Genomic DNA, 13757 nt, shown 5'->3' with positions numbered 1-13757 from the left:
TGGATTTAGTTGTCACAGTTTGATTTGCTTTCCAACTGCATGAAATCCACATTTTGTGTGAAGTGTGCCGTAATGGTTAAATAAAGAAAACTTATCGTGCTGTTGAAGTGTCTGCATGAGATCAGAACCAATGCTCCATACCATTTCACTGGTAAGAGCTAGCAGCTGACTTATTTTATCTGTAATCACAAATTTTCTTTTCTTTTGGTTCAAAAGATGAGCTATATTTTGGCTGTTCTTGGCTAAACTTTCTGTTTTAATATGATAGTTATATGTCTTCAATTAGGAATAACCTGTTATTGTTACTGTTCGTATTTTGCTTCTAAGGGCATTTTTCACAATAGTTTAGCATGCTTATACTGTATATATATAAGATTTAGATGATTATTAATTATCCACTATTGAATTTGATAGTGAAATCTTACCCATTTAACTTTCAAAGTTGGGTAAACCATTATACTTAACCTCAGCTGAGAGCCCTGCTTTTATATTTGTTACGTACTGTATATGGAATGTATTTGGAAAAAAATAAGTCAGCTGTGATAATAAGTTGCCTTTAGCAGGTTATGTCACTTTGGCATGCATTTTTGTTTATTGATAGCTTTTAACTTTATTCTACATATTTTCTTTATTTTCCATCATAGCTATTTTTTCTTATCTTTTATGTAGCATATCTGAATTTTTGTAGCGAATATTGTCTGTTGAGTTGATTTTATTTAACTCATTTGGTTATTTTTTGCAATCCTTTTTAAAATTACCATAATCTGGTTAAATTAATGCAAGTTGGAAAATCCACAGGGTAATTAATTATTTGGTTTTTATTTCAGGGTTGTCAATTACTAGAACTAAGTTTGGATTTGTGCAATTTTCTACTGAAGAAGAAGCCATGAATTGCCTGCGTGCTGGATCAACAGCTTATATAAATGGTCAGAGAGTCGGTAAGTTTCTTAATATTATCAGTCGTGAGCAGTAAGTAGTTTATCTAGTTTGTTAAGGAGTAGTTTATCTAGTTTGTTAAGGAGTAAGGTTTTGTTAATTTTTATTGTATTTTAAAGTGATTTCTGGGAATGAAAAAGTAAGTTTTGAATAAGACAAAACCAGACAGTTTATGCTTAGATCTTCTTTTATATTGTCAGATGTAAAGCCAGCTAAAATTGGTGGTGGTGGTGGTCCAGGAGGTATGGGCTTAGGATCTCTTCCACCCTCTATGGGAATGAGGAGGAGCCACTACGATAACGAAAGAGGAAGATCTCCCGTGGGAAGGCCCATGGATGATTACTACGATTACTACAGGTACTTTATTTTTATTATAATTTCTTATTGGCTTTTATAACATGCTAGTGTACAGTACCTATATGTATCCTTCAGCACCTTTAATCATCTTTTTGAATATGGAAAAATTCTAAGATTTTGGTTTTGTGTGGTTGGGGATTTTTTAGTATATGTGCTATTCTCCTAATGAATCTTTAAGAATACCTACCTTGTGCTTAAGAGAAGAATAGTCTTTGGGCGTTCTGTCTGCCAGGCTTTAAAATAGATTTCTGTTGCAGGTGATCCAAGAAAAGTCTTAAACTTCCATGTCAGATACACTATTTAATTTATCCTTAACAGCTGGCTGAAGGGTGTCTTGGGATTACTGGTAGGCTACATAAATACAGATCCAAGAGAAGTAAAATTAACTCTACTTCTACTGAAGATGAATCTTATGTAATCTTGAAGAGAATTTCTTGAAAAAATTGTATAATTTTTGTTTCAGTCGAGCCCCTGAAGAACGTCCCCGTGACCCATATGACATGTATGACGAGTACTATCGTACGTACTATGATAGGTATGATGACTATCACCGTAGCCGGGCTTCTGAGACTGCTGAGACTCATGCGCCGAGAAGTTACCAGAGTTACCAAGAACCTCTTGATCCCCTGGATCCCAGTAGGCCTAATGATGTGGAGATAGTTGTGCCAAATAAAATGCAAAGGTACCAACATGAGTGTTTTGTAATGGTTTTAAAGTTACTTAAGAACATCATACAAATTAATTTGTCTTCTTTAATTAGTAATTTGTTTTTTATTTTGTATATTAGTATCACTGAACATTTGTGGTAAGTAGTGTTTTATTATTTCATATACTGTATTATTCTTTACCGAAAACTTTTCTTTTATTTCTGAAGGGATTATGCAGAGAGTATTGAAGCACAGTTGAAATCATTCAATCTGCTTGTGGATCTGCTCTTTCCACCACCTGACATACCTCCTTCACAAGTGTTGGTTGACCTATCAAGAAGAAACACATTATATGCCATATTTGTCACATCAGAAAATGAAAGCCATCGCTCCTTGACCTTGAATATTTTGCATGGCACTCCACAAGGTAGGAAGAACAAACACCTTTGTTTTGTAGAGATCTTTACTGAAGTGTATATCTAGTTATGATTTGTTTGATGCAGTACAGGAAGAAAACATTTTTATACGATTTGAACATCAGTGATTCATTTTAGAAAAGTTCTCTATTTCATGATGAATACCTGAATTGCTCATTTTTTGTATCAAATTTCATCACTATAAACTTTGTGTGTTCCTATTTTTACACACTGATATCATACATATGACTAATCAGTCGTTAGCCTGAAAAGTGAAGTTTTCCAAATTAATGAAGCTCCCTGACAGTTGGTGTAGTTATCACCACATTTGGTTTTGAATGAGGCTGGGCTGACTTTGAAAGGTAGGAAACTGCTGTTTTACTTGTCTTTGGTTTTCCTATTGCAAATGGTTTTGCTATCAAAAAGATGCATAGCTTGGAGCAGCAGTTTTGAGTTGGCTGATCAGTTTCTATTTTGATATTCCTGCATATTCAGTAAGTGAAAATTTATATCAGCTTTAGATACTTGGTGTCATTAGTAGTCGTTTAAATATAGATTCTTCTTTTATTGACCTAAATGATTCATAATTGAGTTAAGTACTGTACTTGAAATGATTGACCAAATGAAAATGCAGAATGAATAGTTTGAGCTTGTGAGCCACAACCTTTGAGACATTGAAATAAAATACCTTCCTTGCAGTCATCATTTGCAGGATCTAATTAAAAAAAAACTCCAAATAATATTAGATTACAGTGAACCCTCGCTACTTCGCGGTTCGACCATCGCGGATTCACCACTTCGCGGATTTTTTCCATAACCCATATATATACAGTAATATATATATATATATGTAGGTATGTATATGTGTATACATATAAATATATATATATATATACACACACACACACACACACACATATATATATATATATATATATATATATATATATATATATATATATGTATATATATCTAAAGTAGGAAGATGTGATGTAGTTCTAAGGGAAAAGTATGGGAAATATGTCTGGGTAATAAGCAAAGCTCTACCTCCAGTTTGTTTCTACATTATGATAAGAGATAAATGTAAACAAAACATTGGTTGCCATTTTTTATCGTGCTTTTTAGCATGTTTAGGAAATGCATGATATAAAATCACCTTTAATATTTGTGCCTGTTTTAGTTTAGGGTACTGTAGTACATGCATTAAGTGTTCTGTACATTAAAGGGTAGTTTGTTAACAGTACTACGTACAAGGGAAGGTTTTAAAAGTCTGAATATACATGTTGAATAAATAGGTAAATATGGTGTCACTACTTCGCGGATTTTCACCTATCGCGGCCGCGACTGGAACCTATCTACCGCGATAAACGAGGGTTCACTGTAGTTATGCCAGATTGACACGATTGCCGCTTGTCTGTGTCTTTGTTTGTGCTTCATGCAATGTACAGCTCATTATTGAAAGAATTCATTGAATATTCCAAATGTTTCAGAGTGGAATTAATTGTCCATTCATCTTTAGTGAAACTCCTTTCTAGATTTTAAAGTTTGAATTTTTTTACTATGGGATTTTATCTCCTCATCTGTTGAATTTCTATTTGACTAATCCTTTTCCATCCTATGGCAGATGAAACTTGCATGATATCCAATCTTAGCTTCCTTTTTTTTAACTTGTTCATACCCCATTTAAATCTTGTAGAAAGAAGTTTCTATAATATAGATGACTCATATCTGGAGTTTTAGTTTCCCCCTTTAAAAAAGTTGTTTCTCTCATAATAAAGACCTTATATTTCTAGCACCTTGTTGTTTATAGCTAAGCTTTCTTTTGTACCATTTCACTTCCATTTTTTGTACTTTTCAGATTGAATTTTAGATTTTAACCTTTTTACAATTTTTATTGTTCTTAGAATATGAGAGGATAAAGTCTCCTCACCCTTAAAATTCAAGTAGCTTGTGCGATTGAGCAAGGTGAAAGGCTGATATTAAGTTCTTATTAGTGTTGGGTCCCATGTTGAAGAACTGGCTGCCCTCAAGGCATATAACTAGCTCTTACAAGATGGCTACAACCCATCCTCAAATGGAACTTCATAGTAGCTGTAAGGCAATTTTGAGTCTTGCATAAGGTTTCATTTTCCAATATTCCTTCTTATGCCTTTAATCATCCTTTAGAAAACATTTTGAGAGAGTGTTAATTCCAAGTCCTGTAATTTTGACCTTGTAAGCAGAAGGATAAGCTGTAATTGAATAATGCTATGGCTATCCCTTCCTATGAGTTTCTCAGCCTCACTCGGTAAATCATGGTATCTTCCATGTTGGGTTTTTAATTTGGAAAGACTGGTTTCCTCTGTCTGTACCAGATTAAATATATGTAGAATTTATTGTGTTTTCAGTTTAGAAACAGAATCAATAAACATCTATCCTTATAGTTTTATTTATGAGTGGATATTTTGACAATTATTTTTAATAATTTCAAATAGCTATACCTAACATTTAATGATTTAATGCCATTCATAATAAACTTATTTCATCACAATTTTCTTTTTAAATTCTTAATAAATTTTCCTTTTAAATGCACAGGTTTTCTTTTCAGTTGGAGTCTCAACTATAGTAGGTAATGTACCTAAAGATGTTAATGATATATGTAAATCAGCTGAATTTGTATTGATATAGAAATCTTAAGGCTTCTTTGACATTTTAGAAGTTCACCAGGTATGGGACTTGATTATAGCATTATTAAAAAGTTGATGCTGGGAAGAATTTTGCAATTTCAAGGAAGACAAAATTCATGATTATTGGTAAAAGTAGAAAATTCAGTGATATCCTTCATATGTAGTCATATTGTTTATTAATTTTCTATAAATAATTATAGATGTTGAATCTGTTCCAGTGTAACTAGATCAGTTTGAGAAATTTCACAATTCATGTTGAAAGTTGCTTCGCATTATGGTGTTTTCTCTTTTACTTGGGAGATTTATCTCTAATGGTATTTTGGATGGTTTTTTTGTAGTCAAAGGTTGGGCTGTTGTAAATTGTTGTTTGTTATTATATAGAAATATACTATTCAGGGCTATTGTTATATAGAAATGCAGTATACTATGCAGGGCTGCTATTATAGAAAAATACACTATGCAGGGCTATTATTATATAGAAATATACTATGCAGGGTTGGGAATACAGTATATAGAAATATACTATGTTAGGACTGTTGAAATGGAAAGCCAGACTAATATCATTTTTGGCGTTATCTCCGCTATGGTGAGTTATCTTTGGCTCAGGTTAGGTTATCAGGGATGATGGTCATTGTTGTGTACCGAAAATAAAGTTAGAAAAATGTCTTGCTTTTGGTTTAAAAAGGAATTCTTGAAAATGTGAAATTTTAAATGATAATGTATTTGGTAGCCTAATGTCCAAATAGATATAGCTTAGAGTATTTTGTCTAAGATTTGTTGAAAAGTATATTTATGTGGAATAATCGTGGTCAGAGATTTTCCTTGAATGTAACGAAATTGATGTGTAATTGTTTTTTCCGAGTTACCATCTTTCAAGCCAACATGTGTTCGTTGTTAAGAGTCTTCATAATAGTGTGTAAAAGAAATTAATTTTGTTTTTACGATATATGGTATTTTTAAATATTTAACTTAGCCGGTGAATATATAATAGCTGACGTCTCCGGCGGCTCGACAGAAAAACACAAAAACTCGCGAGCGATCGCTATGAAGGTTGCGGGTGTGCCCACCAGCGCCAACTATCGGCCAGATACCGCATATACATGTAAACAGCTCCAGTTCTTCTCTGTCGGTCTGATCGACAAGTTGATTCCATTACTCGCTGTTAACCTGGAGTTTTTCAACAGTCTTGGTGAAGTACTTCTTTTTGGTTTGAGCTTTCGCAGTGCAGGTGTTTTATCTTCAACTTAAACTCTTGAACTCTTTTTTGGATAGATTTAATTGTTGATGACTTTGGATTGTTTTTGGACTTTCTTTGACTTTTCAAAATGGCTGACCCTTCTCCAATTCCTAGATTTCGTAAATGTAATGCTAGGGATTGTAATAAGCGTCTTCCAAAGGCCTCTCTCGACCCACATACTGTGTGTTCTAATTGTCGGGGTAAAACCTGTCAATTAGGAGATCGGTGTGATGAGTGCGTGGGCCTTTCGGAATTCGATTGGCTTGAGTTTGACAAGTATTCTCGTAAGCTAGAGAGAGATAGGGTGAGGAGAAGTTCCTCTAGATCGTTAGAATTTTCCTCCTCCCATGCCCCTGAACCTAATCCTTCCCCAGTAGTAGTTGTGCCTGAACCCTCTACTAGCACTCAGGAACCATCAATGCGGGATATGTTACGTGCCATTCAAGCTTTGGGCGAGAGAGTTGAGTCGTTAGCTACGGACCGTAATCAACTCATGGCGGATGTAAAAGAGTTAAAGTGTCAGAGTGCCACATTAGAAAATCGTGGGGAGAAAGTGATTAGTGCGCAAAGTGTTATCAGTGTTGCGACCGAGGGTTCGTCTGTTCGTGCCTGTCGTTCGCCTAGTCCGAGACCTCTTGCAAGCTCCCATGCCCCAGGGAGAAGTAATGTCGTAGGACTTATGGGTTCGAGAGGCTTTAACCAACGAACAGACGTTCCCTCTATGGTTTCAGGCGTGTCTCGTCAAGACCGCCCCTACCATAAGACGAGCGAGACGGTTTTCTCCTCGTCATCCGAAGGCTTATCGCGTAAGAAACCGTGGAGCAAGGTTTCGAGACCCTTAAAGCGAAAGTCAGTCCCTTCAGGACAGGTCCAGCGTCCTGGTTGTAGCCATTGGGACAGCTCTGACCCTGTGCAGTCATCGGAAGACTGCTCGCCGCCTAAACAGAAGCGTAACACAGGCTCCGAGAGTCTTAGTGTAGGCAAAGTTTTGCAGTCACAGACGTTACCCTCGTCTCTTACCGCACCCATTCCCGTTGATCCTAAATGGGTTGTACTGCAAGACATGCAGAATAAGCTTGTCTCTCTTATGGAGGACTATTCTGCTGAGCAGGTTCACGATGATCCTCGCCGCTTAGCTGATCGAGATCCTGGCCGTCAGCCGCCCAAACGAGCCTTTGCTCGTCCTGTTGACGTTGACGTTGACGTTGACGTTACAAAGTCACGTCAGTCACGTTTTGTAGAGCCTCACTCGATGCAGTCCCGTGTTGACTTTCAGCCGCTTGTGGACGTTCAGCCGCTGCCGCATGCTCGTGTTGACGTTCAGGACGTTCGCCAACCAGCGAAGTTGACTTGTTTTGACGTTGAGCGTCAAGCACCGCAGTCAAGAGTTGTTTTGACTGCTCAGTCTAGGCAGTCAAGGCAGTCTCGAGTTGACGTCGAGCGTCCTCCCGCTCCTGTTGTTGTTGCTAGTCAGTCTGTTAAGCAGTTACATGACGTAGCGTCCTGGACTGCTACTGATGCTCCGGTGCGTGTGGACTCTGCTTGTCAAACATTGCCACCAAGGCAGGTCTCTCCCTTGCTTGAGACTCGTCAGTTGTCGGACGAAGCTCCTTCAGATGAGGACGTGGCTGATCCTCATCCTGATGATAATCCTTCAGATGTAGATGAACCTAAGGCTGTTCCTCCTTCGATGGATTTTAAGAAGATCATGATGATTTTCAAGGATCTTTTTCCAGATCACTTTGTTGCTGTTGCTCCTCGTTCGCCTCCGTCTGAGTTTGCTCTAGGCTTAGCTGCTACCAAGCCAGCCTTTACTAAGCTAGTGCTTTCTCGCTCTTCTAAGAGGGCTTTACGTCTTCTAGGCGACTGGTTGGATACCAGGAGGAGTTTGGGGAAGACGGCCTTTGCCTTCCCTCCTTCTAAGCTTGCTTCTAGATCGAGCGTATGGTATGACACGGGAGAAGTTCTCGGCTTGGGAGTCCCTGCCTCTGCCCAGGGTGACTTCTCAAGCCTCGTAGACTCTCCCCGTCGCCTGGCCATGAGACGCTCGAAGATTTGTTGGTCCTCCTCGGACCTTGACCATCTACTTAAAGGTGTATACAGGGCCTTTGAAGTGTTTAACTTTCTTGACTGGTCATTAGGAGCATTAAGTAGGAAGATCTCGTCTGCCGACCAAGATGTTTCCTTACTTATCATGTCCTGTATGGATAAAGCCATCCGCGATGGCTCCAATGAGCTCGCCTCCACCTTTACGTCGGGAGTCTTAAAGAAGAGAGAAACCCTTTGCTCTCTCCTTTCGGCAGGAGTTACTCCCTGTCAGAGATCGGAACTGCTCTTTGCTCCCTTATCAGCGGCCTTGTTTCCACAACAGCTGGTTAAGGATATAGCTGCTTCGCTTGTGCAGAAGGACACCCATGACCTGATGGCGTCCTCTGCTCGCAAAGGGGCTCCTTCTTCATCCTTTGCTGTGAGACCCAGGATCGAGACTCCTGCGTCTAGATTTATCCCGCCCTTTCGTGGCAGAGCTCCCAGCAGGGGAGGCTCTCGTGCCGAGGGAAAGAGAGGTAAGAAGAGAGGAGCCAAGTCCTCCCGTGGCAGAGTCTGACTGCCCACAGCCTCAGACAGCGGTAGGTGCCAGATTGAAGAGCTTCTGGCAGGCCTGGGAGAAGAGGGGTGCAGACCAAGAGTCTGTTCTGTTGCTCAGAGAGGGATACAAAATACCGTTTGTACGCAAACCTCCTCTAGTAACAACTCCCATAGACCTCTCTCCCAGGTACCGAGAGGAGTCAAAGAGACAAGCCCTAAATCAAGAAGTGTCTCTGTTGCTAGAGAAGGGAGCGGTGGTGAAAGTCTCGGACCTTCAATCACCAGGGTTTTACAACCGTCTCTTCCTAGTCCCAAAGCATACAGGAGGTTGGAGGCCGGTGCTAGACGTCAGTGCGCTCAACGTTTTTGTTACAAAAACAAAATTCACGATGGAGACCACGAAGTCCGTCTTAGCAGCGGTCAGAGAGGGAGACTGGATGGTCTCTCTCGACCTACGAGATGCGTACTTCCACATTCCTATACACCCGGATTCCCAACCGTTTCTGAGGTTTGTTTACAGGAATGTGGTGTACCAGTTTCGAGCCCTGTGCTTTGGCCTCAGTCCTGCTCCTCTCGTGTTTACGAGGCTCATGAGGAATGTGGCAAAATTCCTCCATCTATCGGGAATCCGAGCCTCCCTGTACTTGGACGACTGGCTTCTCAGAGCATCGTCCAGTCATCGCTGTCTGCAGGATCTACATTGGACGTTGGGTCTGGCCAAGGAGTTGGGACTTTTGGTCAACTTAGAAAAGTCCCAACTGATCCCATCCCAGACTATTCTATATTTGGGGATGGAGATACGCAGTCCAGTTTTTCGGGCTTTTCCGTCTGCCACCCGAATAGAACAAGCCCTGCTCAAAGTCCAACTAATGCTGAAAAGAGAACGTTGTTCAGTCAGGAGTTGGATGAGTCTCGTAGGGACTCTCTCATCCCTGGAGCAGTTTGTCTCGCTAGGGAGACTACACCTTCGGCCTCTCCAGTTCCATCTAGCCTCTCACTGGAACAAGGGCAAGACTTTAGACGGTATCAGTCCCAGTCTCCGAACCAGTAAAGGCATGCCTGAACTGGTGGGACAGCAATATCAGTCTGAGAGAGGGACTATCCCTAGCAGTCAAGAACCCAAACCACGTGTTGTTCTCAGACGTGTCGGATTTGGGTTGGGGTGCGACCCTGGACGGTCGGGAATGCTCGGGTCTGTGGACCTCAAGTCAGAAGAGCATGCACATCAACGGCAAGGAGCTATTAACAGTCCACTTGGCCTTGATGAAATTCGAAAGCATTCTTCGAAACAAAGTGGTAGAGGTCAACTCAGACAACACCACAGCTTTGGCGTACATCTCCAAGCAAGGAGGCACACACTCCCACACGCTGTACGAGATCGCAAGGGACCTTCTCATATGGTCAAGAAATCGAGGCATCTCCCTGTTGACGAGATTCATCCAGGGGGACTTGAACGTCTTGGCAGACTGTCTCAGTCGGAGGGGTCAGGTGATACCCACGGAATGGACCCTCCACAAGGACGTGTGCAAGAGTCTTTGGGCGACTTGGGGTCAACCCACCATAGACCTCTTTGCCACCTCGTTGACCAAAAGGTTACCAATCTATTGCTCACCAGTCCCAGATCCAGAGGCGATCCACATAGACGCGTTTCTACTGGATTGGTCTCATCTGGACTTATATGCATTCCCACCATTCAAGATAGTCAACAAGGTACTGCAGAAGTTCGCCTCTCACCAAGGGACAAGGTTGACGTTGGTTGCTCCCCTCTGGCCCGCGAGAGAGTGGTTCACCGAGGTACTTCAATGGCTGGTAGACATTCCAAGAAGTCTTCCTCTAAGGGTAGATCTCTTACGTCAGCCCCACGTAAAGAATGTTCATCAAAGCCTCCCCGCGCTTCGTCTGACTGCCTTCAGACTATCGAAAGACTCTCAAGAGCTCGAGGCTTTTCGAAGGAGGCAGCCAGTGCGATTGCGAGAGCTAGGAGAGCTTCTACCATCAGAGTATACCAGTCGAAGTGGGAAGTCTTTCGAGACTGGTGCAAGTCAGCATCTGTGTCCTCTTCCAGTACCTCTGTAGCCCAAATCGCAGATTTTCTTTTACATCTGAGAAATGTTTGCTCCCTCTCAGCTCCCACTATTAAGGGCTACAGGAGCATGTTGGCTTCGGTCTTTCGACATAGAGGCTTGGATCTTTCCAACAATAAAGATCTCCAAGATCTCCTTAAGTCTTTCGAGACCTCTAAGGAACGTCGTATGGCAACTCCTGGATGGAACTTAGATGTGGTCCTAAGGTTCCTCATGTCAGACAGGTTTGAGCCATTACATTCAGCCTCCCTGAAGGATCTCACCCTCAAGACGCTTTTCCTAGTGTGCTTGGCTTCGGCTAAAAGGGTCAGTGAAATTCATGCCTTCAGTAAGAACATCGGCTTTTCTACAGAGAAAGCCACATGTTCACTTCAACTTGGTTTCCTGGCCAAAAATGAACTGCCTTCTCGTCCTTGGCCTAAGTCTTTTGATATACCTTGCCTGTCAGAGATCGTAGGCAACGAACTTGAAAGAGTGCTGTGTCCAGTTAGAGCTCTTAAGTTCTACTTAGCTCGTACCAAGTCCTTACGAGGTGGATATGAGGCCTTATGGTGCTCAGTTAAGAAACCATCATTACCTATGTCAAAGAATGCTTTGTCATATTTTATCAGATTTTTAATCCGAGAGGCTCATTCTCACTTGAATGAAAAAGACCGATGCTTGCTTAAGGTTAAGACGCACGAAGTAAGAGCTATAGCAACTTCCGTGGCCTTTAAGCAAAATAGATCTCTGCAAAGTATTATGGACGCGACCTTTTGGAGAAGCAAGTCGGTATTCGCGTCATTTTACTTAAAAGATGTCCAGACTCTTTACGAGGACTGCTACACACTGGGTCCATTCGTTGCAGCGAGTGCAGTAGTGGGTGAGGGTTCTACCACTACATTCCCTTAATTCCAATATCCTTTTAATCTGTCTCTTGAAATGTTTTTAATCTTGTTTTTGGGTTGTACGGAAGGCTAAGAAGCCTTTCGCATCCTGGTTGATTTGGCGGGTGGTCAAATGTCATTTCTTGAGAGCGCCCAGATTAGTGGTTTGATGAGGTCCTGTTGTATGGGTTGCAGCCCTTGATACTTCAGCTCCTGGGAGTCTTTCAGCATCCTAAGAGGATGGCTGGGCTTCGTGAGGAAGACAGACTAACAAGGCAGAGTAATCGTCTAAGTCAACTTCCTTACCAGGTACCTATATATATTTGGGTTTTGTTATGATATAACTGTCAAAAACTCTAAGCATATACGCTGTAAACTTTATTAATTCTGGTCTCTACCCACCACCATGGGTGTGAATCAGCTATTATATATTCACCGGCTAAGTTAAATATTTAAAAATGATATTTTGATTATAAAATAAATTTTTGAATATACTTACCCGGTGAATATATAAATTAAAGGCCCCCCCTTCCTCCCCGATAGAGACCCAGCGGGATGAGAAGAACTGGAGCTGTTTACATGTATATGCGGTATCTGGCCGATAGTTGGCGCTGGTGGGCACACCCGCAACCTTCATAGCGATCGCTCGCGAGTTTTTGTGTTTTTCTGTCGAGCCGCCGGAGACGTCAGCTATTATATATTCACCGGGTAAGTATATTCAAAAATTTATTTTATAATCAAAATATCATTTTTCCTTTTCCGTTTATGCAAAACTTGGTTTCTAAGAAGGAAAATGAATTACTTCTATCAAAATATTACCAGAAATAATTGACAAGTATTTTCCCCCATGAAAATGTGTGTAGTCCTTTTTTTCAAAATTTTGAATAAAGTTTTTTCTCTTTCAGATACAGCTTCCTTTGGTGTATTCATTACAAATTATGTAAAAAATAACCTTCACACATTTAAAATAAATTCTCCTATCATAATCTCACGAATGGGGCTTTTCTTTATGTAAGAATCATACCAGGTAGTAAACATAGCATAAAACATGAAGCTGTTTTTATGCTACATATATTCTGATTTAGTTACATGGGAATTTTGCCAGGATTTTGTTAGTTTCTGTGGAATTGTTTGACTATACCTCTCCGTTACTTGCATCTTTTAAAGGATATCTTTTTAGGATTCTATACTGTAAACTATCTAGCCTTTATAACTCATCTGTCTGGTACCAGCCACCCTCTCCACAAGGGGTAGAAGTATATATGGCAAAATATATTTCTTATGGCTTACAGCAAAAGGGTAGAGAAGCCCACACCTAGTTAGAAGTGATAATTGTCTTTTGGAAGAGTGAAGCTTATGGGACTAAGGAAAAATGGAAACCTTTCTTCAGAAACTTGAGAGGAAAGGAACATTCAAAGAAACCAACAATCACTGAGGGACATGGACACCTTTAGAGGAACATGGAATGCAGTTCAGTGAAAGAATAGCCAATATAGTACCGGTGGAATGTTGACACCTTTGGTGTAAAGAAAAACTCCAGAAAAATGGAAAAGACCCTTAAGGAGAGTTGCAGACAGATTACCCATAAATGGTTCCTGTTGAGAAGGAAAGAATTCCAAATTTGAGAGCAATACTTCAAGCTTCAACCTGTGAAGCCCATACAGTGTAAAGTTTTGGCATTAGTGGTAAATAAATTGAAGCTTATGAAAAGAAGACATTTTTTTGGATTAAATGGTTATTTTAACCTATCAAAGTATAAAATTTGAACTGGACTCCTATATAGTATCCAAGATGCTATGGCCAAACAGTATTGTTGCAAGGAGATTTTTTTTAATCTTGCAAGACACTTATTTTTTATTGTTTAAGAAAATTCTCCCATATATGATTAATATTTAAAATTTTAATCTATGCACAGGCAAGACATTTACTAATACGATAAGGTCGATGATTTTTTTCAATTGT

At 40.2% G+C, this 13757-nt stretch overlaps 2 protein-coding genes across 5 annotated transcripts in view; one reads left to right on the top strand and one right to left on the bottom strand.

Annotated features, from left to right (window-relative positions):
• LOC137634794 (nuclear receptor coactivator 5-like) overlaps positions 1–13757 on the top strand; it is a 209547-nt gene that overhangs the window by 26497 nt on the left and 169293 nt on the right. For all 3 annotated transcript variants that reach the window (XR_011042571.1, XM_068367335.1, XM_068367336.1), the window contains 4 exons: positions 828–938; positions 1137–1293; positions 1757–1975; positions 2168–2367. Coding sequence is in view for 2 of the 3 variants with exons in the window: in XM_068367335.1 (XP_068223436.1) it covers positions 828–938; positions 1137–1293; positions 1757–1975; positions 2168–2367 (687 nt within the window). In the remaining variant the exon portion in view is untranslated. The remainder of the gene's footprint in view (positions 1–827; positions 939–1136; positions 1294–1756; positions 1976–2167; positions 2368–13757) is intronic.
• LOC137634795 (trypsin-1-like) overlaps positions 1–13757 on the bottom strand; it is a 244077-nt gene that overhangs the window by 142486 nt on the left and 87834 nt on the right. The gene's annotated exons all lie outside the window — the stretch shown is intronic.

Source organism: Palaemon carinicauda, chromosome 45 (genome assembly GCF_036898095.1).
Source record: "Palaemon carinicauda isolate YSFRI2023 chromosome 45, ASM3689809v2, whole genome shotgun sequence".
NCBI lineage: Eukaryota > Metazoa > Arthropoda > Malacostraca > Decapoda > Palaemonidae > Palaemon > Palaemon carinicauda.
This window is presented reverse-complemented; position numbering and strand designations above follow the sequence as displayed.